Source organism: Heterodontus francisci, chromosome 1, assembly GCF_036365525.1.
Source record: "Heterodontus francisci isolate sHetFra1 chromosome 1, sHetFra1.hap1, whole genome shotgun sequence".
Lineage (NCBI taxonomy): Eukaryota > Metazoa > Chordata > Chondrichthyes > Heterodontiformes > Heterodontidae > Heterodontus > Heterodontus francisci.
This window is the reverse complement of record NC_090371.1, coordinates 8,110,705-8,137,070: the sequence shown is the minus strand read 5'-3', so window position 1 is coordinate 8,137,070 and position 26,366 is coordinate 8,110,705. Positions and strand designations below refer to the sequence as shown.

Below are 26,366 nucleotides of genomic sequence, written 5' to 3'. Positions count from 1 at the left end.
TCCTCCTCCCCCTCCCTCCCCCCTCCCTCTTTCTCCGCCCCTCTCCCCCCCTCCCCCTCCCTCTCCCTCCCCCTCCCCCTCCCCCTCCCTCTTTCTCCCCCCTCCCCCTCCCTCTTTCTCTCCCCTCCCTCTTCTCTCCCCCCTCCCCCTCCCCCTCCCTCTTTCTCCTCCCCCTCCCTCTTTCTCCCCCTCCCCCTCCCCCTCTTTCTCCCCCTCCCCCTCCCTCTTTCTCGCTTTCTCTCCCCCTCCATCTCCCCCCTTTCTCCCCCCCTCCCTTCCCCCCTCCCCTCCCCCCTTTCCCTCTCCCCCCCTTTCACTCTCCCCCCCCCTTTCTCTCTCCCCCACCCCTTTCTCTCCCCTCCCCCTTTCTCTCCCCCCCCCCACCCCGGCACCGCTACCGCTGGTCTCCCCGCGCTGCTCTCCCCGGCCCCCGCGCTGCTCTCCTTGGCCCGCTCCACTCTCTCACTCCGGCCATTGTATACTGCCACGTGTTCATTAGGTTGCCTCTGTGTGATTCTTTGAGCAGCGCCATCTTTAGTCCTGGCAGCTGCTACAGTCGCAGTCTGTGACGTTTCGTGGCACATGCTGTATGTGCGCATGTGCCAAAACAGCGCCACCTACCGATCGCGTTGTCAACAAATGCGGTCATATTTTTAAGGCAGAGGTGGATAGATTCTTGTTAGGCAAAGGAATCAAGGTTATCCAGGGTAGATGGGAGAGTGGAATTCGAAACACAAACAGATCAGCCATTTTCTTATTGAATGGCGGAGCAGGCTAGAGGGGCCGAATGGCCTACACCTGCTCCTAATTCATATATTCGTATGTTCATATTTAATATCCATATAAACAACATCCACTGCATTCCCTTCATTAACCTTCTCTGCTACTTCATCAAAAAATTCAATTAGATTAGTAAAGCATGATCTGCCTTTTACAAACCAGTGCTGGCTCTCCTTAATTAACTCAAATTTCTCCAAGTGCCTGTTAACTTTTTTCTCTGATTAATGTTTCTAAAACCTTGCCCACCACTGATGTTAAACTGACTGTACCAGGAATGTCTTTAAACACCTTCTTGAATAAGAATGTCACATTTGACACTCTCCAATCCTCTGGCACCACCCCGTTATTTAGGGAAGATTTGGAAGATTATGACAAGCCCTTCTGCTATCTCCACCCACTTCCTTTAGTAAACATGCAGCCTATCCATTCTGAGCACAGCCAGCCTTTCCAGTACATCCTGCCTATCAATTTTCACCCCATCCATTACTTCTATCATCGCCACTTCTACCAATATTTCATCAGCATCCTCTTCTCCTGTCTTGACCTTTTCGGGACTATGTTTACTTTCGCTACTTTTTCCCTTTTTACATACTTGTAGCATCTGTTACAATCTGTTTTTATATTTCTGGCTAGTTTATGCTCATATTCTATTTTATCCAAATTTATCAATTTTTTGGTCATCCTTTGCTTGAATCTAAAACTTTCCCAATTCTCAAGCTTACCTCTCTAAAGTGCCCTGAAGTGCCAGAACTGTTCACAGTATTCCGTGTGTGATCTAAACAAGGTTCGAAATAAGTTGAACAGATCTTCTCTACTTTCTAATTCTATCTGTCTAGATATGAACCCAGAGCTTGCTTTGCTTTTTCGAGACTTGTTGACCTGTATTAGTCATAGAGTCATAGGGCTGGATTTTACCATAGACGGACGGGAATTCACCACCGATGGGTCCCCGGGCTTTAATAGTCCAGAGGCGGGATTTGCACCCACTGGAGGGAGGAGGTCCCGTCTCAGTGAGCTGCCGGCCAATCAGCGGGCCAGCAGCTCTTAGTCCCAGCAGCGCCACCGGGAGAAGTGGCCACGGCTGGGACTGCAGCCCAGCCGAAGCCATGGATCCAGGAGGGAAGGTAAGTAGGGGGCATGCCTCACCAGGGGGATTGGTTCTTTCTTCGTGAAGCTGGAGTGGTAGTTTGGTGGGGGGGGGGGGGGGGGGTTCTTGGGTCCCGGGGGTGGATTGGGAGGCGGGGGTGGCCCTCAGTGGGGCACTCTGTGCCTGATTGCCATGGCACCCCCCGGGCTGCAAAAACGCATGCAGCTATCGCTAGGTGGCATTTCATGCCCCCAGCATGCCCACATGCGACAGGTAAAATACCCATGAAGGCGGGTGAAGGCCCTTAAGTGACGACTAAAGGGCCTTGATTCGCCTCGGGCGGGCTGGCAGTTACCCATCCCTCGCCCAATGCCGTAAACTTGCCCGGAGGCGGAAGCAGGGCGGGTAGGCCGCTCGGAGCCTCCCGCTCAATTTTACACCGCCCTCACCCCACCATCCGACCTGCTGGGGCGGCGTAAAATTCAGCCCATAAAGTCATAGAGTTGTACAGCACAGAAACAGGCCCTTCGGCCCATCGTGTCTGTGCCAGCCATCAAGCACCTAACTATTCTAATCCCATTTTCCAGCACTTGGCCCCTAGCCTTGTACGCTATGGCGTTTCAAGTGCTCATCTAAATACTTCTTAAATGTTGTGAGGGTCACTAGGGACACTGGACACTGGATTTCCCACATAGCGCAGGAGGAGCATATCACAGAGCTGAGCTCTCCTGCCATGACTTACCCTTAGGTTAATTAGTTACTCCCTTAATTAAAAAATACTAATTATACGAGGGGCCTTGTTCTACTCACTTCAATCTAAAGTCCTTAAAAAAAAGTTTAGTCGTACTCACCTTATCACCAGAGGTTTTTTTTCCAACAAAAAAACAACTTTCCCCTTTTTTTTAAGATATTCTAACAGCTGTTACACACCAACCAATCAGCTTGCAGCTCTCCTCTGACATCACTGTTTGCCTTTTTTTTCAAAACTCCGGCGCGCTGGAAGAGGTTCTACAGCTCTCTTCTCCCCTCTGCACCCGGAAGGTAAGAAGACTGGGCCTCGATCCTCAGTGTCGATTTATAGGCTGGGCTCCCTGCATTCTCCCCAGAGGTCTGCTCCGGTCCTCTCCTCTCCTCTCCTGGAAGGTAACCTCCCTGCTCTTATATTCTGTGCCTCAGCTAATAAAGGCAAGTATGCCATATGCCTTCCTAACCACCTTATCTACCTGTGCTGCTGCCTTCAGTGATCTATGGACAAGTACACCAAGGTCCCTCTGACTCTCTGTACTTCCTAGGGTCCTACCATCCAGTGTATATATCCTTGCCTTGTTAGTCCTCCCAAAATGCATCACCTCACACTTCTCAGGATTAAATTCCATTTGCTACTGCTGTGCCCATTTTACCAGTCCATCTTTATCGGACTGTAATCTAAGGCTCTCCCCCTCACTATTTATGACACCACCAATTTTCGTGTCATCTGCGAACTTACCGATCATATCTCCTATATTCACGTCTAAATCATTAATGTAAACTACAAACAACAAGGGTCCCAGCACCGATCCCTGTGGTACACCACTGGTCACAGGCTTCCACCCGCAGACAAAACCCTCAACCATCACCCTCTGCCTCCTGCCACTAAGACAATTTTGGATCCAATTTGCCAAATTGCCCTGCATCATCTTAACCAATCTCCCATGCAGGACTTTATCAAAAGCCTTACTGAAATCCATGTAGACTACATCAACGGCTTTACCCTCATCTACACATCTTGTCACCGCCCAGAAAAATTCAATCAACTTAGTTAGACACAATCTCCCCCTGACAAAGCCATGCTGACTATCTTTGATTAATCCCTGCCTCTCCAAGTGGGGATTAATCCTGTCCCTCAGAATTTTTTCCAATAGTTTCCCTATCAGAATTAGAATTAGAATTAGAATTAGAACATTACAGCGCAGTACAGGCCCTTCGGCCTTCGATGTTGCGCTGACCTGTGAAACCATCTGACCTACACTATTCCATTTTCATCCATATGTCTATCCAATGACCACTTAAATGCCCTTAAAGTTGGCGAGTCTACTATTGTTGCAGGCAGGGCGTTCCACGCCCCTACTACTCTCTGAGTAAAGACACTACCTCTGACATCTGTCCTATATCTATCACCCCTCAACTTAAAGCTATGTCCCCTTGTGTTTGCCATCACCATCCGAGGAAAAAGACTCTCACTATCCACCCTATCTAACCCTCTGATTATCTTATATGTCTCTATTAAGTCACCTCTCCTCCTCCTTCTCTCCAACGAAAACAACCTCAAGTCCCTCAGCCTTTCCTCGTAAGACCTTCCCTCCATACCAGGCAACATCCTAGTAAATCTCCTCTGCACCCTTTCCATAGCTTCCACATCCTTCCTATAATGCGGTGACCAGAACTGCACGCAATACTCCAGGTGCGGTCTCACCAGAGTTTTGTACAGCTGCAGCATGACCTCGTGGCTCCGAAACTCGATCCCCCTACTAATAAAAGCTAACACACCATATGCCTTCTTAACAGCCCTATTAACCTGGGTAGCAACTTTCAGGGATTTATGTACCTGGACACCAAGATCTCTCTGTTCATCTACACTACCAAGAATCTTCCCATTAGCCCAGTACTCTGCATTCCTGTTACTCCTTCCAAAGTGAATCACCTCGCACTTTTCCGCATTAAACTCCATTTGCCATCTCTCAGCCCAGCTCTGCAGCCTATCTATGTCCCTCTGTACCCTACAACATCCTTCGGCACTATCCACAACTCCACCGACCTTCGTGTCATCCGCAAATTTACTAACCCACCCTTCTACACCCTCTTCCAGGTCATTTATAAAAATGACAAACAGCAGTGGCCCCAAAACAGATCCTTGCGGTACACCACTAGTAACTAAACTCCAGGATGAACATTTGCCATCAACCATCTTTCAGCTAGCCAATTTCTGATCCAAAGCTCTAAATCACCTTCAACCCCATACTTCCGTATTTTCTGCAATAGCCTACCATGGGGAACCTTATCAAACGCCTTACTGAAATCCATATACACCACATCCACGGCTTTACCCTCATCCACCTGTTTGGTCACCTTCTCGAAAAACTCAATAAGGTTTGTGAGGCACGACCTACCCGTCACAAAACCGTGCTGACTATCGCTAATGAACTTATTCTTTTCAAGATGATTATAAATCCTATCTCTTATAACCTTTTCCAACATTTTACCCACAACCGAAGTAAGGCTCACAGGTCTATAATTACCAGGGCTGTCTCTACTCCCCTTCTTGAACAAGGGGACAACATTTGCTATCCTCCAGTCTTCCGGCACTATTCCTGTCGACAATGACGACATAAAGATCAAGGACAAAGGCTCTGCAATCTCCTCCCTGGCTTCCCAGAGAATCCTAGGATAAATCCCATCTGGCCCAGGGGACTTATCTATTTTCACACTTTCCAAAATTGATAACACCTCCTCCCTGTGAACCTCAATCCCATCTAGCCTAGTAGCCTGAATCTCAGTATTCTCCTCGACAACATTTTCTTTCTCTACTGTAAATACTGACACAAAATATTCATTTAACACTTCCCCTACCTCCTCTGATTCCATACACAACTTCCCACTACTATCCTTGATTGGCCCTAATCTAACTCTAGTCATTCTTTTATTCCTGATATACCTATAGAAAGCCTTAGGGTTTTCCCTGATCCTATCCGCCAATGACTTCTCGTGTCCTCTCCTTGCTCTTCTTAGCTCTCCCTTTAGATCCTTCCTGGCTAGCTTGTAACTCTCAAGCGCCCTAACTGAGCCTTCACGTCTCATCCTAACATAAGCCTTCTTCTTCCTCTTGACAAGCGCTTCAACTTCTTTAGTAAACCACGGCTCCCTCACTCGACAACTTCCTCCCTGCCTCACAGGTACATACTTATCAAGGACACGCAGTAGCTGCTCCTTGAATAAGCTCCACATTTCGATTGTTCCCATCCCCTGGAGTTTCCTTCCCCATCCTACGCATCCTAAATCTTGCCTAATCGCATCATAATTTCCTTTCCCCCAGCTATAATTCTTGCCCTGCGGTATATACCTGTCCCTGCCCATCGCTAAGGTAAACCTAACCGAATTGTGATCACTATCACCAAAGTGCTCACCTACATCTAAATCTAACACCTGGCCAGGTTCATTACCCAGTACCAAATCCAATGTGGCATCGCCCCTGGTTGGCCTGTCGACATACTGTGTCAGAAAACCCTCCTGCACACACTGGACAAAAACTGACCCATCTAAAGTACTCGATGTTAGATCATCACTGATGTTAGACTCACTGGCCTGTAATTACCTGGTTTATCCCTGCTACCCTTCTTGAATAATGGTACCACATTCACTGTCCTCCAATCCTCTGGTACCTCTCCCATGGCCAGAGAGGATTTGAAAATTTGTGTCAGAGCCCCTGCTATCACCTCCCTTGCCTCACATAACAGCCTGGGATACATCTCATCTGGGCGTAAGGATTTATCCACTTTTAAGCCCGCCAAAACAGCTAATACTTCCTCCCTTTCAATGCCCAAATGTTCAGGTATATCACAATCCCCCTCCCCGATCTCTACACCTACATCGTCCTTCTCCATAGTGAACACAGATGAAAGGTAATCATTTAAAACCTTACCTATGTCCTCAGGCTCCACAGACACATTGCCACTTTGGTCCCTAATGGGCCCGACTCTTTCCCTGGTTATCCTCTTGCCCTTAATATACTTATAAAATGGCTTAGGATTTTCCTTTATTTTGCCCGCCAGTGTTTTCTCATGCCCCCTCTTCACTCTCCTAATTACTTTTTTAAGTACCCCCTACACTTTCTATACTCCTCTAGGGCCTCCGCTGTTTTCAGCGCTCTGAATCTGCCATAAGCCTCCTTTTATTTCCTGGTCCAATCCTCTATATCCCTTGACATCCAGGATTCCCTGGACTTGTTGGTCCTACCCTTCACCTTAACGGGTACATGTTGGCTCTGAACTCTCACTATTTCCTCTTTGAATGACTCCCACTGATGTGATGTAGACTTTCCTACAAGTAGCTGCTCCCAGTCCACTTTGGCCAGATCCTGTTTTATCATATTGAAATCAGCCTTCCCCCAATTCAGTACCTTTATTTCCAGTCCAACTTTATCCTTTTCCATAACTACCTTAAATCTTACAGAGTTATGGTCACTATCCCCGAAATGCTCCCCCACTGTCAATTCTACCACTTGTCCGGCTTCATTCCCTAGGATTAGGTCCAGTACTGCCCCTTCTCTTGTAGGACTTTCTACGTGCTGGCTCAAAAAGCTCTCCTGTATACATTTTAAGAATTCCGCCCCGTTTACGCTTTTTGCACTAAGACTATCCCAGTTGATATTGGGGAAGTTGAAATTCCCTACTATTATTACCCTATTATTTTTACACCTCTCTGAGATTTGCCTACATATCTGCTCCTCCATCTCTCCCTGACTGTTTGGAGGCCTGTAGTACACTCACAGCAAAGTGATTGCCCCCTTTTGTTTTTAAGTTCTACCCATATGGCCTCATTTGAGGAACCTTCTAAGATATCATCCCTCTTTCCTGCAGTAATTGACTCCTTGATCAACAGTGCAATGCCACCTCCTCTTTTATCCCCTCCCCTGTCACGCCTGAAGATTCTATAACCTGGAATATTGAGCTGCCAGTCCTGCCCCTCCCTCAACCATGTCTCTGTGGTAGCAATAATATCATAATCCCATGTGCTAATCAACACCCTCAATTCATCTGCCTTATTAGCAAGACGCCTTGTGTTAAAATAGATGCAATCCAGCCTTGCATTTTTCACTTGTGCCTTAACAGGTCGATATTTGCTCCGTCTTCCAGACTGACTCACTTTCTCTTCTATATTTGACTGTGTATCGCCCCCTACTGTACCTCCTCTGTGTATCCCATCCCCCTGCCAAATTAGTTTAAACCTCCCCCAACAGCACTAGCAAACCTCCCAGCAAGGCTGTTGGTCCCATTCCGGTTCAGGTGCAACCCCTCTAACTTGTACAAGTCCCACCTTTGCCAGAAACAGAACCAGTGATCCAGGTACCCATAGCCCTCCCTCCTGCACCATCTCCTCAGCCACACATTCATCTGCTCTATCCTCCTATTCCTATACTCACTAGCATGTGGCACCAGGAGTAATCCAGAGATTACAACATTTGAGCTCCTGCTTTTTAATAACAAAGAACAAAGAACAAAGAAAATTACAGCACAGGAACAGGCCCTTCGGCCCTCCAAGCCTGCGCCGATCCAGATCCTCTATCTAAACATGTCGCCTATTTTCTAAGGGTCTGTATCTCTTTTCTTCCTGCCCATTCATGTATCTGTCCAGATACATCTTAAAAGACGCTATCGTGCCCGCATCTACCACCTCCGCTGGCAACGCGTTCCAGGCACGCACCACCCTCTGTGTAAAGAACTTTCCACGCATATCCCCCCTAAACTTTTCCCCTCTCACTTTGAACTCGTGACCCCTAGTAATTGAATCCCCCACTCTGGGAAAAAGCTTCTTGCTATCCAACCTGTCTATACCTCTCATGATTTTGTACACCTCAATCAGGTCCCCCCTCAACCTCCGTCTTTCTAATGAAAATAATCCTAATCTACTCAACCTCTCTTCATAGCTAGCACCCTCCATACCAGGCAACATCCTGGTGAACCTCCTCTGCACCCTCTCCAAAGCATCCACATCCTTTTGGTAATGTGGCGACCAGAACTGCACGCAGTATTCCAAATGTGGCCGAACCAAAGTCCTATACAACTGTAACATGACCTGCCAACCCTTGTACTCAATACCCCGTCCGATGAAGGAAAGCATGCCGTGTGCCTTCTTGACCACTCTATTGACCTGCGTTGCCACCTTCAGGAAACAATGGACCTGAACACCCAAATCTCTCTGCACATCAATTTTCCCCAGGACTTTTCCATTTACTGTATAGTTCACTCTTGAATTGGATCTTCCAAAATGCATCACCTCGCATTTACCCTGATTGAACTCCATCTGCCATTTCTCTGCCCAACTCTCCAGTCTATCTATATTCTGCTGTATTCTCTGACAGTCCCCTTCACTATCTGCTACTCCACCAATCTTAGTGTCGTCTGCAAACTTGCTAATCAGACCACCTATACTTTCCTCCAAATCATTTATGTATATCACAAACAACAGTGGTTCCAGCACGGATCCCTGTGGAACACCACTGGTCACACGTCTCCATTTTGAGAAACTCCCTTCCACTGCTACTCTCTGTCTCCTGTTGCCCAGCCAGTTCTTTATCCATCTAGCTAGTACACCTTGGACCCCATGCGCCTTCACTTTCTCCATCAGCCTACCATGGGGAGCCTTATCAAACGCCTGACTGAAGTCCATGTATATAACATCTACAGCCCTTCCCTCATCAATCAACTTTGTCACTTCCTCAAAGAATTCAATTAAGTTGGTAAGACATGACCTTCCCTGCACAAAACCATGTTGCCTATCACTGATAAGCCCATTTTCTTCCAAATGGGAATAGATCCTTTCCCTCAGTAACTTCTCCAGCAGCTTCCCTACCACTGACGTCAGGCTCACCGGTCTATAATTACCTGGATTATCCCTGCTACCCTTCTTAAACAAAGGGACAACATTAGCAATTCTCCAGTCCTCCGGGACCTCACCCATGTTTAAGGATGCTGCAAAGATATCTGTTAAGGCCCCAGCTATTTCCTCTCTCGCTTCCCTCAGTAACCTGGGATAGATTCCATCCGGACCTGGGGACTTGTCCACCTTAATGTCTTTTAGAATACCCAACACTTCCTCCCTCCTTATGCCGACTTGACCGAGAGTAATCAAACATCTGTTCCTAACCTCAACATCCGTCATGTCCCTCTCCTCGGTGAATACCGATGCAAAGTACTCATTTAGAATCTCACCCATTTTCTCTGACTCCACGCATAACTTTCCTCCTTTGTCCTTGAGTGGGCCAATCCTTTCTCTAGTTACCCTCTTGCTCCTTATATATGAATAAAAGACTTTGGGATTTTCCTTAACCCTGTTTGCTAAAGATATTTCATGACCCCTTTTAGCCCTCTTAATTCCTCGTTTCAGATTAGTCCTACATTCCCGATATTCTTCCAAAGCTTCGTCTTTCTTCAGCCGCCTAGACCTTATGTATGCTTCCTTTTTCCTCTTCGCTAGTCTCACAATTTCACCTGCCATCCATGGTTCCCTAATCTTGCCATTTCTATCCCTCATTTTCACAGGAACATGTCTCTCCTGCACGCTAATCAACCTCTCTTTAAAAGCCTCCCACATATCAAATGCGGATTTATCTTCAAACAGCTGCTCCCAATCTACATTCCCCAGCTCCTGCCGAATTTTGGTATAGTTGGCCTTCCCCCAATTTAGCACTCTTCCTTTAGGACCACTCTCGTCTTTGTCCATGAGTATTCTAAAACTTACGGAATTGTGATCACTATTCCCAAAGTAGTCCCCTACTGAAACATCAACCACCTGGCCGGGCTCATTCCCCAACACCAGGTCCAGTATGGCCCCTTCCCGAGTTGGACTATTTACATACTGCTCGAGAAAACCCTCCTGGATGCTCCTTACAAATTCTGCTCCATCTAGACCTCTAACACTAAGTGAATCCCAGTCAATGTTGGGAAAATTAAAATCTCCTATCACCACCACCCTGTTGCTCCTACATCTTTCCATAATCTGTTTACATATTTGTCCCTCTATCTCACGCTCGCTGTTGGGAGGCCTGTAGTACAGCCCCAACATTGTTACCGCACCCTTCCTATTTCTGAGTTCTGCCCATATTGCCTCACTGCTCGAGTCCTCCTTAGTGCCTTCCTTCAGCACAGCTGTGATATCCTCTTTGACCAGTAATGCAACTCCTCCACCCCTTTTACCTCCCTCTCTATCCTGCCTGAAGCATCGATATCCTGGGATATTTAGTTGCCAATCATGCCCTTCCCTCAACCAAGTCTCAGTAATAGCAATAACATCATACTCCCAGGTACTAATCCAAGCCCTAAGTTCATCTGCCTTACCTACTACACTTCTTGCATTAAAACAAATGCACCTCAGACCACCAGTCCCTTTGCGTTCATCATCTGCTCCCTGCCTACTCTTCCCCTTAGTCACACTGACTTCATTATCTAGTTCCTTACAGGCTTTAGTTACTACCTCCTCACTGTCCACTGACCTCCTCATTTGGTTCCCATCCCCCTGCCACATTAGTTTAAACCCTCCCCAACAGCGTTAGCAAAAGCACCCCCAAGGACATTGGTTCCAGTCCGGCCCAGGTGTAGACCGTCCAATTTGTAATAGTCCCACCTCCCCCAGAACCCGTCCTAATGTCCCAAAAATCTGAACCCCTCCTTCCTGTACCATCTCTCAAGCCACGCATTCATCCTGACTATTCTTTCATTTCTACTCTGACTATCACGTGGCACTGGTAGCAATCCTGAGATTACTACCTCTGAGGTCTTACTTTTTAACTTGGCTCCTAACTCCCTAAACTCTGCTTGTAGGACCTCATCCCGTTTTTTACCTATATCATTGGTGCCTATGTGCACAACGACAACTGGCTGTTCACCCTCCCCCTTCAGAATGTTCTGCAGCCGATCTGAGACATCCCTGACCCGTGCACCTGGGAGGCAACATACCATTCGGGAGTCTCGTTTTCGACCACAGAACCGCCTATCTACTCCCCTTACAATCGAATCTCCGATGACTATAGCCCTTCCACTCTTTTTCCCGCCCTTCCGAACAGCAGAGCCAGCCACGGTGCCATGAACCTGGCTACTGCTGCCTTCCCCTGGTGAGCCATCTCCCTCAACAGTATCCAAAATGGTATACTTGTTCTGGAGGGAGATGACCGCAGGGGACTCCTGCGCTGCCTTCCTGCTCTTTCTCTGCCTTTTGGTCACCCATTCCCTTTCTCCCTCAGCAGTCCTAATCTGCGGTGTGACCAATTTGCTAAACGTGCTATCCACGACCTCCTCAGCATCGCGCATGCTCCAAAGTGAGTCCATCCGCAGCTCCAGAGCCGCCATGCGGTCTAACAAGAGCTGCAGCTGGACACACTTCCAGCACGTGAAGGAGTCAGGGACATCAGCCGTGTCCCTGAGCTCCCACATTGAGCAACAGGAGCATAACACGGGTCTGAGATCTCCTGCCATTTTTAATCTTAAGCTTTTAACTTAGTTAAATGAAAAAGGAACGAAAAGTTTTTACCAATCACACGATAAAAAAAAAAGAGAAATAGAAAAAGCCTTACCTTATCTGCACACCACCGAGTCCTTTTTTTTTGGTTAGAGGAGGAGGGCGGGTGGGAGACACTCAAGGTGTATTGTCTCAGGTTCAGAAACGGCCCAAATATATAGGGTTTTACTTACCCAGCAGCCCCCTGGTCTCCGCCGAAAACAAAAGGAAATTAAGTTTACTTTGAAACTGACCTTCCCAGCTGCTGACTCGCTCGCACTCTCTGCTCCCGAATAAGCTGCTGCAATGAAAATAATCTGCTACCTAGCTCCCTAAATTCTTGTTGAAGGACCTCATCCCTCTTTCTACCTGTGTCGTTGGTACCAATGTGTACCATGACCTCTGACTGTTCACCCTCCCCCTTCAGAATGTCCTGCAGCCACTCTATGACATCCATGACCCTAGCACCAGGGAGGCAACATACCATCCTGGAGTCTCATTTGCGGCCACAGAAACGCCTATCTGTACCCCTTACGATAGAATCCCCTCTCACTATAGCTCTTCCACTCCTTTTCCTTCCCTCCTGTGCAGCTGAGCCACCCGTGGTGCCACAGACTTGGCTCTTGCTGCATTCCCCTGGGAAGCTATCTCCCCAACAGTATCCAAAGTGGAAAATCTGTTAGATAGGGAGATGGACCCAGGGGACTCCTGCACTACCTGCCTAGTTCTTCTACTCTGCCTGGTGGTCACCTATTCCCTTTCTGCCTGAGCAGTCTTTACCTGCGGTGTGACCACCTCCCTGTACGTGCTATCCATGATGATCTCAGCCTCGCAGATGCTTCACAGTGTCTCCAGCCTCCGCTCCAGATCTGAAACACGGATTTCGAGTAGCTGCAGCTGGAGACACTTCCTGCACATGTGTTCAATCTGGACACTGGAAGTGTCCCTGACTTCCCACATTGCACAGGAGAAGCATTCCACACTGCCTAGCTGCCCTGCCATGACTTACCCTTAATTTATCCCCTTAAATTGCCCAAAAATTAGATTATTTACACTCGGGAACTTGATTCCCGAAAAAAAAATACTACCTACTATATCAAAAGAACTGTAGACCTTTTTCTTGACTTTATTTACTAACCCAGCTAGTTAGAGTTATTCCTGAACAGCAGTTACTCACCAACCAATCACCTTGCAGCTTTCCTGTGATGTCACTGCTCACTTTGTTTTCAAACTCCGGCATGCCTGGACTGTTCTCCGCTCCACTCCCGGAAGGTAAGTGACCGGGCCTTGATCCTCGGGCTCAATTTATCGGCTCCACTCTCGGCGTTCTCCCCACAGGTCTGCTCCACTTCCGGAAGGTAAGAGTTGTCTCAATCGTCGGGTTCAAATTATCGGCTCCGCTCTCAGCGTTCTCCCCACAGGTCCACTCCGCTCTCCTCCGCTCCTGGAAGGTAAGTGACTGGGCCTCGATCCTTGGGCTCAATATATCAGCTCCACTCTCAGCATTCTCCCCACAGGTCTGCTCTTCTCCGTTCCGTTCGCTCCCGGAAGGTAAGTGACTGGGCCTCGATCCTTGGGCTCAATTTATCGGCTCCACTCTCGGCGTTCTCCCCACAACTCCGCTCCACTCCCAGAAGGTAAGTATTAACAATGTTATGCATGCTGTATTTTGTAGTATGGTTATGTTTTAAAAACTGTGATCTTTATTGCAGTGTAAATTATTCAGAGGAGACATGTGACCTTCCACCAACTCTTCCCAGAGACAAGCCAGGATGTTGGTTACCATGAGAACAAGGAACACTGATCAAAGACCCTTTTGAAAGCAGGGTGCAAGGTTGTAACATCTAAAGGACAATGGGTTTCGCTCTCCCAGACTCTCAGATTATAAACAGGGATCCAGGGGCTCTAAAAATGCAAATTCGAGTTGCAATTGTTAACACCTGGAAACAAAGGAGGACCCAGGTGGTTTTGCTATGGTCAGTCTTATGGACTCTGAGAATTGTAAAAGGCAAACGACTATTTCCTGTGAGTCTGGATAAATTCAACAGGTTTTCCTAGGTCTGGAGGGGGGCTGAAAGGAAGAAAGGAAGACCAGCAAGCAGAGCTGTGCAGACCAAAGAGAGAAAGAGAGAAAAACAGCTGCTCTCAGATCACCGATGCAGCAAACGACTGCTAAGAACAAAGAACAAAGAACAGTTCAGCACAGGAACAGGCCACTCGGCCCTCCAAGCCTGCATCGATCTTGATGCCTGCCTAAACTAAAACCTTCTGCACTTCCGGGGACCGTATCCCTCTATTCCCATCCTATTCATGCATTTGACAAGATGCCTCTTAAACGTCGCTATCGTACCTGCTTCCACAACCTTCCCCGGCAGCGAGTTCCAGGCACTCACCACCCTCTGTGTAAAGAACTTGCCTCTAAACTTTGCCCCTCTCACCTTAAACCTATGTCCCCTAGTAACTGACACTTCCAGCCTGGGAAAAAGCTTCTGACTATCCACTCTGTCCGTGCCGCTCATAACTTTGTAAACCTCTATCATGTCGCCCCTCCACCTCCGTCGTTCCAGTGAAAACAATCCGGGTTTATCCAACCTCTCCTCATAGCTAATGCCCTCCAGACCAGGCAACATCCTGGTAAACCTCTTCTGTACCCTCTCCAAAGCCTCCACGTCCTCCTGGTAGTGTGGCGACCAGAATTGTACGCAATATTCTAAGTGTGGCCTAACTAAGGTTCTGTACAGATGCAACATGACTTGCCAATTTTTATACTCTATGCCCCGACCGATGAAGGCAAGCATGCCGTATGCCTTCTTGACTACCTTATCCACCTGCGTTGCCACTTTCAGTGACCTGTGGACCTGTACGCCCAGATCTCTCTGCCTGTCAATACGCCTAAGGGTTCTGTCATTTACTGTATACTTCCCACCTGCATTAGACCTTCCAAAATGCATTACCTCACATTTGTCCGGATTAAACTCCATCTGCCATTTCTCCTCCCAAGTCTCCAACCGATCTATATCCTGCTGTATCCTCTGACAATCCTCATCACTATCCGCACCTCCACCAACCTTTGTGTCATCCGCAAACTTACTAATCAGACCAGCTACATTTTCCTCCAAATCATTTATATATACTACAAACAGCAAAGGTCCCAGCACTGATCCCTGCGGAACACCACTACACACATCCCTCCATTCAGAAAAGCACCCTTCCACTGCTACCCTCTGTTTTCTATGACCGAGCCAGTTCTGTATCCATCTTGCCAGCTTACCTCTGATCCTGTGTGACTTCACCTTTTGTACCAGTCTGCCATGAGGGACCTTGTCAGAGGCTTTACTGAAGTCCATATAGATAACATCCACTGCCCTTCCTTCATCAATCATCTTCGTCACTTCCTCAAAAAACTCAATCAAATTAGTGAGACACGACCTCCCCTTCACAAAACCATGCTGCCTCTCGCTAATAAGTTTGTTTGTTTCCAAATGGGAGTAAATCCTGTCCCGAAGAATCCTCTCTAATAATTTCCCTACCACTGACGTAAGGCTCACCAGCCTATAATTTCCTGGATTATCCTTGCTAAGATTTGAACTCGGTTCGAAAGTTGAGGTTTGTGCAGGAGAAAACACCAATGGAGCCTTATTAATGGAAGACCAATCAAATGTGCGCAGGAGAAGTAAGCAAAGAAAACATTGAGAAGGACTGGGAAATCCAACCCATTGTAACTGGGAGGAGTTTGGGACCATTAACTGCAAAGATACCTTTTCAATGTGAACACTGTGTAACATATAAATGTGGTGTGGGGTTTTCGAGTGTGGTAATATGTTATTGGGAAATACCTTTCTCTGTAATTTAGTGCATTAGCTACCTACAAAGTACTATTTATTTAATGTTGATTTTGAGTTTAGTTGTTATAGTAAAAGTCTTAAAACGTGAAATCTTGTGAAATTCTTTAGTCGCTGTGGAGAGTTCATATATCTTGTTTTAAAGGTAACGGGCTCTACTGCGGTCTTAACACCAGCAATAATGAGTGAAACACTCACCCAGCAGCAGGTTGGTCAGGAGGAATGGGCCCAGGTAGTTGGTGGCAATGGTCAGTTCCAAACCCTCAGAAGTGACAAACTGCTTTAAACCTGAGAAAGAAAATAATCGGCTGCAATTAATCCAGACCCAGATCTATTACCCATCACAAAGTCCCTTCAATTCAGTCCTGCTATAAACACACTGGGGCAAATTTTCATTGCTGTTTTCAGACTTAGAATAGACTGAGAATGTGTACAGTCATGATTTAAAATTGAATATAGGAGGTATGATCAGTAAGTTCGCGGATGACACGAAGATTGGTAGTGTCGTAAATAGTGAGGAGGAAAGTCTTAGATTACAGGATAATATAGATGGGCAGAGCAGTGGCAAATGGAGTTTAATCCTGAGAAGTGTGAGGTGATGCATTTTGGGAGGACTAACAAGGCAAGGGAATACACTAGGACCCTGGGAAGTACAGAAGATCAGAGGGACCTTGGTGTACTTATCCATAGATCACTGAATGCAGCAGCACAGGTAGATAAGGTGGTTAGGAAATCATATGGGATACTTGCCTTTATTAGCCGAGGCATAGAATATAAGAGCAGGGAGGTTATGATGGAACTGTATAAAACGCTAGTTAGGCCACAGCTGGAGTACTGTGTACAGTTCTGGTCACCACACTATAGGAAGGATGTGATTGCACTGGAGAGGGTGCAGAGGAGATTCACCAGGATGTTGCCTGGGCTGGAGCATTTCAGCTATGAAGAGAGACTGAAAAGGCTAGGGTTGTTTTCCTTACAGCAGAGAAGGCTGAGGGGGGACATGATTGAGGTATACAAAATCATGAGGGGCATTGATAGATTAGATAGGAAGGAACCTTTTCCCTTAGCGGAGGGGTCAACAACCAGGGGGCATAGATTTAAGGTAAGGGGCAGGAGGTTTGGAGGGGATTTGAGGGAAAATTATTTCACCCAGAGGGTGGTTGGAATCTGGAACACACTGCCTGAAGAGGTGGTACAGGCAGGAACCATCACAACATTTAAGAAGTATTTAGATGAGCCCTTGAAATGCCATAGCATACAAGGTTACGGGCCAAGTGCTGGAAAATGTGATTAGAATACTTAGGGGCTTGATGGCCAGCACAGACACGATGGGCCAAAGGGCCTGTTTCTGTGCTGTATAACTCTATGGCTCTATGAGAACGGGGGGGGAGGGAACAAGAATCCAAGATCAGACTGGGAACAGGGAGGGAAGGAATGAGAATCCAGGATCAAATCTGGAATAGGGCAGGCAGGATCGAGAATCCAGGATCAGACTGGGAACAGGAAGGGAAGGAATACGAATCTAGGATCAAACCTGGAATAGGGAAGGCAGGATCGAGAATCCAGGATCAGACTGGGAACAGGAAGGGAAGGAATAAGAATCTAGGATCAGACCGGGAACAGGGAAGGAAGGAATGAGAATCCAGGATCAAATCTGGAATAGGGAAGGCAGGATCGAGAATCCAGGATAAGACTGGGAACAAGAAGGAAAGGAATAAGAATCTAGCATCAAACTGGGAACCAGATGGGATGGACCGAGAGTCCAGGATCAGAGCAGGAACAGGGTGGGAGTGAGACCGAGAGTCCAGGATCAGACAGGGAACAGGGTGGGAGTGGGACCGAGAGCCCAGGATCAGAGCAGGAACAGGGTGGGAGTGGGACCGAGAGTCCAGGATCAGACAGGGAACAGGGTGGGAGTGGGACCAAGAGCCCAGGATCAGACAGGGAACAGGGTGGGAGTGGGACCGAGAGTCCAGGATGAGGCTGTGAACAGGGTGGGAGTGGGACCGAGAGTCCAGGATGAGGCTGTGAACAGGGTGGGAGTGGGACCGAGAGCCCAGGATCAGAGCAGGAACAGGGTGGGAGTGGGACCGAGAGTCCAGGATCAGACAGGGAACAGGGTGGGAGTGGGACCGAGAGCCCAGGATCAGAAAGGGAACAGGGTGGGAGTGGGACCGAGAGCCCAGGATCAGAGCAGGAACAGGGTGGGAGTGGGACCGAGAGCCCAGGATGAGGCTGTGAACAGGGTGGGAGTGGGACCGAGAGCCCAGGATCAGACAGGGAACAGGGTGGGAGTGGGACTGAGAGCCCAGGATCAGACAGGGAACAGAGTGGGAGTGGGACCGAGAGTCGAGGATGAGGCTGTGAACAGGGTGGGAGTGGGACCGAGAGCCCAGGATCAGACAGGGAACAGGGTGGGAGTGGGACCGAGAGCCCAGGATGAGGCTGTGAACAGGGTGGGAGTGGGACCGAGAGCCCAGGATCAGACAGGGAACAAGGTGGGAGTGGGACCGAGAGCCCAGGATGAGGCTGTGAACAGGGTGGGAGTGGGACCGAGAGTCCAGGATGAGGCTGTGAACAGGGTGGGAGTGGGATCGAGTCCAGGATCAGACAGGGAACAGGGTGGGAGTGGGACCGAGAGTCCAGAATCAGAGCAGGAACAGGGTGGGAGTGGGACCGAGAGCCCAGGATCAGACAGGGAACAGGGTGGGAGTGAGACCGAGAGCCCAGGATGAGGCTGTGAATAGGGTGGGAGTGGGACCGAGAGCCCAGGATCAGACAGGGAACAGGGTGGGAGTGGGACCGAAAGCCCAGGATGAGGCTGTGAACAGGGTGGGAGTGGGACCGAGAGTCCAGGATCAGACAGGGAACAGGATGGGAGTGGGACCGAGAGTCCAGGATCAGACAGGGAACAGGGTGGGAGTGGGACCGAGAGTCCAGGATCAGACAGGGAACAGGGTGGGAGTGGGACCGAGAGTCCAGGATCAGACAGGGAACAGGGTGGGAGTGGGACCGAGAGTCCAGGATCAGACAGGGAACAGGGTGGGAGTGGGACCGAGAGTCCAGGATCAGACAGGGAACAGGGTGGGAGTGGGACCGAGAGTCCAGGATCAGACAGGGAACAGGGTGGGAGTGGGACCGAGAGTCCAGGATCAGACAGGGAACAGGGTGGGAGTGGGACCGAGAGCCCAGGATCAGACAGGGAACAGGGTGGGAGTGGGACCCGAGAGTCCAGGATCAGACAGGGAACGGGTGGGAGTGGGACCGAGAGTCCAGGATCAGACAGGGAACAGGGTGGGAGTGGGACCGAGAGTCCAGGATCAGACAGGGAACAGGGTGGGAGTGGGACCGAGAGTCCAGGATCAGACAGGGAACAGGGTGGGAGTGGGACCGAGAGTCCAGGATCAGACAGGGAACAGGGTGGGAGTGGGACCGAGAGTCCAGGATCAGACAGGGAACAGGGTGGGAGTGGGACCGAGAGTCCAGGATCAGACAGGGAACAGGGTGGGAGACTTCTTACAATCTGTAAGATTTATCCTTTTTTTGTGGATTAATAGTGTCTGGGCAACTTTTGTCAGATGCCTGTATCAGAGCTACTGGAACAGCTTGGCTGGTGCAGTGGCTAGTTCCAGTTCACAGGTTTTCAACACCATAGCTGAGATGTTATTGTTGTCTGATCGCTTTAAGTGTGATGTCCTTTAAGAACTCAGTATGCTAATGAGCTAAGTGGCAGGACATAGTGATGTGACTAGAAGCCATAGTCACTCTGCAACTGTAACACCCTAGACATAGGTTCTGTATATAGTTTGCTCTGTACTAATTTACTAGTTCAGCTGTTAATAAATCTTATAGGAATCCACGTACCTCATTGCGTTGCTTAAGATAATACAAAGAAACTCTTGACAGTTATCAGGGCCCACAGCCTTTATCAGCTCCACTCAGCACCTAAACATCATGTGCAGTGCATCAAATTGGATGGACACGAACATTTAGGGTGGAAGGGACCTTGTGGAGAGACTCGGTAGGCTCATCCACTCATGCCGGGTTTGCCATGGTTGAGTTACTGATAGAATCTCGGAATTGATAGGCCATTCAGCCCATCGTGCCTGTGTCAGCTCTTCAATCAGCTATCCAATTAGCCCCACTCCCCCTGTTCTTAGTCAAATTCTCCATTTCAAGTATTTCTCCAATTCCCTTTTTAAGGTTAATATTGAATCTACTTCCACTGCTCTATCAGGCAGTGAATTCCAGAGAGATTATTGTCGAGATTCTTAGTAGAATGTTTTCCAAACCTGTTCATCTGTCCTGTTATTGAGGATAGACGATTGGTTAAATATGCTTCAATGTTGATTTGATGTTCCCATAATATTAGATTTTAAATCATTTTTCTCATTAATGTATAATCTCCCTGCACCTTCGGAGACCAAAAGGATTACAATGGTTATGATGCTGGGTGCATTAATCTATTTGCATTGAAAATGTTCTGTTATTTGCTTCTATTTTGAGAAAGTATTTGTTAGAGGTAAACCTATTCACTTTGTTATTCCCTCTCCCTCAGTCAGCTAAAGACCCCTGACATCGATGTAAGTATGTTACACTCACATTCTCCTGCTGTAAAAAGCAAGCCCATTGTTTTATTTCAATGAAATATATTTGTATAAAATCACCGTGCTCTGATATCTTTGGGTTCCAAATGTTGAATCACAGGACACTTCAAAACTGGTAAATTGGCCAAAAACCAGTCAACAATCAATCATTCATGAGAAGCAGAGTCCCAAACTCTTCCCGACTGTCAGCCCTTTGCTTTGTCCCAGCATTCACATTATTCCTCCACATTACAGACATCACATTACCTGAAGTGGCTGCGTTATTTACAAGGATATCCAGATGTTCCTCTTCCTTCTTTATCTGCTCAGTGAACTTCCGCACGGACTCCATCGAGCTGGTGTCCACAATGCGGAGGTGAACATTACTGTTCCCCGTCCGGGTCTGGATATCTCGCTGCGCTCTCAGTCCCCGCTGGGAACTCCGGCAGGCCAGGATCACACGGGCATTTCTCCGGGCAAAGTCCAGGGCCATGTATTTCCCGATCCCTGTTCACAGGGAGAAAAGCCTTTAGGCAATGAGGGTCCAAAACACAAAGATTCTCCTTTAGAAAATGGAGACAGACTTGAAGTAGAAATAATTGCCGCGTTGCGGGGTCAGAGCGGGAATAACTGCCCTTCGAAACAGCTGGCGCAAACATGATGGGCCAAATGGCCTCTTTATACAATCTACTATTTTAATTCTCTGAGGGGAGACTGTGAACAAAATCCCCTCCTCTCCTCCCTCACACACTCGCTCTACTACATCCCATCCTCTCCTCCCTCTCTCCATCTCTCTTTACATCATCCCATCCTCTCCTCCCTCTCTCACTATCACTTTACAACATCCCATCCTCTCCTCCCTCTCTCTCTCTCTTTACAACATCCCATCCTCTCCTCCCTCTCTCTCTCTCTTTACAACATCCCATCCTCTCCTCCCTCTCTCACTATCACTTTACAACATCCCATCCTCTCCTCCCTCTCTCTCTCTCTTTACAACATCCCATCCTCTCCTCCCTCTCGCTCTCTCTCTTTACAACATCCCGTCCTCTCCTCCCTCTCTCTCTATCACTTTACAACATCCCATCCTCTCCTCCCTCTCTCACTATCACTTTACAACATCCCATCCTCTCCTCCCTCTCTCACTATCACTTTACAACATCCCATCCTCTCCTCCCTCTCTCACTATCACTTTACAACATCCCATCCTCTCCTCCCTCTCTCTCTCTCTCTTTACAAGAGAGATGGGGATTTAAGACAGAAATTTAGGGAGCGAGGGTGGAAGCTTAGAGCGAGAACAAACAGAGTTGTTATCTCTGGGTTGTTGCCCGTGCCACGTGATAGCGAAGCGAGGAATAGGGAGAGAGAGGAGTTGAACACGTGGCTGCAGGGATGGTGTAGGAGGGAGGGTTTTGGTTTCCTGGATAATTGGGGCTCTTTCTGGGGTAGGTGGGACCTCTACAAACAGGATGGTCTTCACCTGAACCAGAGGGGTACCAATATCCTGGGGGGGAGGTTTGCTAGTGCTCTTCGGGGGGGTTTAAACTCATTCAGCAGGGGAATGGGAACCTAAATTGTAGTTCCAGTGGACAGGATGTTGAGAGTAGTGAGGTCAGGGATATGGTTACAAGGACGCAAGAGGGCACTGGCAAGCAAGAACCTGGTTTAAAGTGTGTCTATTTCAACGCCAGGAGCATCCGGAATAAGGTGGGTGAGCTTGCAGCATGGGTTGGTACCTGGGATCTCGATGTAGTGTCCATTTCAGAGACATGGGTAGAGCAGGGGCAGGAATGGATGTTGCAGGTTCCGGGATTTAGATGTTTCAGTAAGAACAGAGAAGATGGTAAAAGAGGGGGGGGGTGTGGCATTGTTAATCAAGGAGAGTATTACAGCGACAGAAAGGACGTTTGAGGACTCGTCTACTGAGGTAGTCTGGGCCGAGGTTAGAAACAGGAGAGGAGAGGTCACCCTGTTGGGAGTCTTCTATAGACCTCCAAATAGTTCCAGAGATGTAGAGGAAAGGATAGCGAAGATGATTCTCGACAGGGGCAAGAGTAACAGGGTAGTTGTTATGGGGGACTTTAACTTTCCAAATATCGACTGGAAATACTATAGTTCGAGTACTTTAGATGGGTCAGTTTTTGTCCAGTGTGTGCAGGAGGGTTTTCTGACACAGTATGTAGACAGGCCAACCAGGGGCGATGCCACATTGGATTTGGTACTGGGAAATGAACCCGGCCAGGTGTTAGATTTAGATGTAGGTGAGCACTTTGGTGACAGTGATCACAATTCGGTTAGGTTTACCTTAGCGATGGGCAGGGACAGGTATATACCGCAGGGCAAGAATTATAACTGGGGGAAAGGAAATTATGATGCGATTAGGCAAGATTTAGGATGCGTAGGATGGGGAAGGAAACTGCAGGGGATGGGAACAATCGAAATGTGGAGCTTATTCAAGGAGCAGCTACTGCGTGTCCTTGATAAGTATGTACCTGTCAGGCAGGGAGGAAGTTGTCGAGCGAGGGAGCCGTGGTTTATTAAAGAAGTTGAAGCGCTTGTCAAGAGGAAGAAGAAGGCTTATGTTAGGATGAGACGTGAAGGCTCAGTTAGGGCGCTTGAGAGCTACAAGCTAGCCAGGAAGGATCTAAAGGGAGAGCTAAGAAGAGCAAGGAGAGGACACGAGAAGTCATTGGTGGATCGGATCAAGGAAAACCCTAAGGCTTTCTATAGGTATATCAGGAATAAAAGAATGACTAGAGTTAGATTAGGGCCAATCAAGGATAGTAGTGGGAAGTTGTGTGTGGAATCAGAGGAGATAGGGGAAGTGTTAAATGAATATTTTGCGTCAGTATTTACAGTAGAGAAAGAAAATGTTGTCGAGGAGAATACTGAGATTCAGGCTACGAGGCTAGATGGGATTGAGGTTCACAAGGAGGAGGTGTTAGCAATTTTGGAAAGTGTGAAAATAGATAAGTCCCCTGGGCCAGATGGGATTTATCCTAGGATTCTCTGGGAAGCCAGGGAGGAGATTGCAGAGCCTTTGTCCTTGATCTTTATGTCGTCATTGTCAACAGGAATAGTGCCGGAAGACTGGAGGATAGCAAATGTTGTCCCCTTGTTCAAGAAGGGGAGTAGAGACAGCCCTGGTAATTTATAGACCTGTGAGCCTTACTTCGGTTGTGGGTAAAATGTTGGAAAAGGTTATGAGAGACAGGATTTATAATCATCTTGAAAAGAATAAGTACATTAGAGATAGTCAGCACGGTTTTGTGACGGGTAGGTCGTGCCTCACAAACCTTATTGAGTTTTTCGAGAAGGTGACCAAACAGGTGGATGAGGGTAAAGCAGTGGATGTGGTGTATATGGATTTCAGTAAGGCGTTTGATAAGGTTCCCCACGGTAGGCTATTGCAGAAAATACGCAAGTATGGGGTTGAAGGTGATTTAGAGCTTTGGATCAGAAATTGGCTAGCTGAAAGAAGACAGAGGGTGGTGGTTGATGGCAAATGTTCATCCTGGAGTTTAGTTACTAGTGGTGTACCGCAAGGATCTGTTTTGGGGCCACTGCTGTTTGTCATTTTTATAAATGACCTGGAAGAGGGTGTAGAAGGGTGGGTTAGTAAATTTGCAGATGACACTAAGGTCGGTGGAGTTGTGGATAGTGCCGAAGGATGTTGTCGGGTACAGAGAGACATAGATAGGCTGCAGAGCTGGGCTGAGAGATGGCAAATGGAGTTTAATGCGGAAAAGTGTGAGGTGATTCACTTTGGAAGGAGTAACAGGAATGCAGAGTACTGGGCTAATGGGAGGATTCTTGGTACTGTAGATGAACAGAGAGATCTTGGTGTCCAGGTACATAAATCCCTGAAGGTTGCTAACCAGGTTAATAGGGCTGTTAAGAAGGCATATGGTGTGTTAGCTTTTATTAGTAGGGGGGTCGAGTTTCGGAGCCACGAGGTCATGCTGCAGCTGTACAAAACTCTGGTGAGACCGCACCTGGAGTATTGCGTGCAGTTCTGGTCACCGCATTATAGGAAGGATGTGGAAGCTATGGAAAGGGTGCAGAGGAGATTTACTAGGATGTTGCCTGGTATGGAGGGAAGGTCTTACGAGGAAAGGCTGAGGGACTTGAGGTTGTTTTCGTTGGAGAGAAGGAGGAGGAGAGGTGACTTAATAGAGACATATAAGATAATCAGAGGGTTAGATAGGGTGGATAGTGAGAGTCTTTTTCCTCGGATGGTGATGGCAAACACGAGGGGACATAGCTTCAAGTTGAGGGGTGATAGATATCGGACAGATGTTAGAGGTAGTTTCTTTACTCAGAGAGTAGTAAGGGCGTGGAACGCCCTGCCTGCAGCAGTAGTAGATTCGCCAACTTTAAGGGCATTTAAGTGGACATTGGATAGACACATGGATGAAAATGGAATAGTGTAGGTCAGATGGTTTCACAGGTCGGCGCAACATCGAGGGCCGAAGGGCCTGTACTGCGCTGTAATGTTCTAAATTCGCTCCCCCCTCACTCTCCCTCTCTCCGTACAACATCCCATCCTCTCCTCCCTCTCTCTCTCTCTTTTTACATCATCCCATCCTCCCCTCCCTCTCTCACTCTCTACTACATCCTGTCCTCTCCTGCCTCTCCCTCTCTGTCTTTACAACATCCCATCCTCTCCTCCCTCTCTCTCTCTCTCTTTACAACATCCCATCCTCTCCTCCCTCTCTCTCTCTCTCTCTTTACAACATTCCATCCTCTCCTCCCTCTCTCTCTCTTTACAACATCCCATCCATCTTTCCTCTCTCTCTCTCTCTTTACAACATCCCATTCTCTCCTCATTCTCTCTCTCTCTCACTTTACAACATCCCATCCTCTCCTCCCTCTCTCTCTCTCTTTACAACATCCCATCCTCTCCTCCCTCTCTCTCTATCTTTACAACATCCCATCCTCTCCTCCCTCTCTCCATCTCTTTCCAACATCCCATCCTCTCCTCCCTCTCTCTCTCTCTCTTTACAACATCCCATCCTCCCCTCCCTCTCTCTATCACTCTTTACATCATCCCATCCTCTCCTCCCTCTCTCTCTCTCTCTTTACAACATCCCATCCTCTCCTCCCTCTCTCTCTCTCTTTACAACATCCCATCCTCTCCTCCCTCTCTCACTATCTCTTTACAACATCCCATCCTCTCCTCCCTCTCTCTCTCTCTCTCTTTACAACATCCCATCCTCTCCCCCCTCACTCTCCCTCTCTCCTTACAACATCCCATCCTCTCCTCCCTCTCTCTCTCTCTTTTTGCATCATCCCATCCTCCCCTCCCTCTCTCACTCTCTGCTACATCCTGTCCTCTCCTGCCTCTCCCTCTCTGTCTTTACAACATCCCATCCTCTCCTCCCTCTCACTCTCTTTACAAAATCCCATCCTCTCCTCCCTCTCTCTCTCTCTCTTTACAACATCCCATCCTCTCCTCCCTCTCTCTCTCTTTACAACATCCCGTCCTCTCCTCCCTCTCTCTCTCTTTACAACATCCCATCCTCTGCTCCCTCTCTCTCTCTCTCTTTACAACTTCCCATCCTCTCCTCCCTCTCTCACTATCTCTTTCCAACATCCCATCCTCTTCTCCCTCTCTCTCTCTCTCTTTACAACTTCCCATCCTCTCCTCCCTCTCTCACTATCTCTTTACAACATCCCATCCTCTCCTCCCTCTCTCTCTCTCTTTACAACATCCCATCCTCTCCTCCCTCTCTCTCTCTTTACAACATCCCATCCTCTGCTCCCTCTCTCTCTCTCTCTTTACAACATCCCATTCTCTCCTCCCTCTCTCTCTCTCTTTACAACATC

The 26,366-nt window shown here is 48.1% G+C and overlaps 1 protein-coding gene across 1 annotated transcript in view; it reads right to left on the bottom strand.

Moving 5' to 3' along the window:
* zgc:64106 (uncharacterized protein LOC393348 homolog) overlaps nucleotides 1-26,366 on the bottom strand; it is a 256,558-nt gene that overhangs the window by 46,657 nt on the left and 183,535 nt on the right. Inside the window, exons 2-3 of the mRNA XM_068028631.1 lie at nucleotides 20,808-21,047; nucleotides 16,153-16,242 (exon numbers count right to left, since the gene is read on the bottom strand). Coding sequence (XP_067884732.1) covers nucleotides 16,153-16,242; nucleotides 20,808-21,047 — 330 coding nt within the window. The remainder of the gene's footprint in view (nucleotides 1-16,152; nucleotides 16,243-20,807; nucleotides 21,048-26,366) is intronic.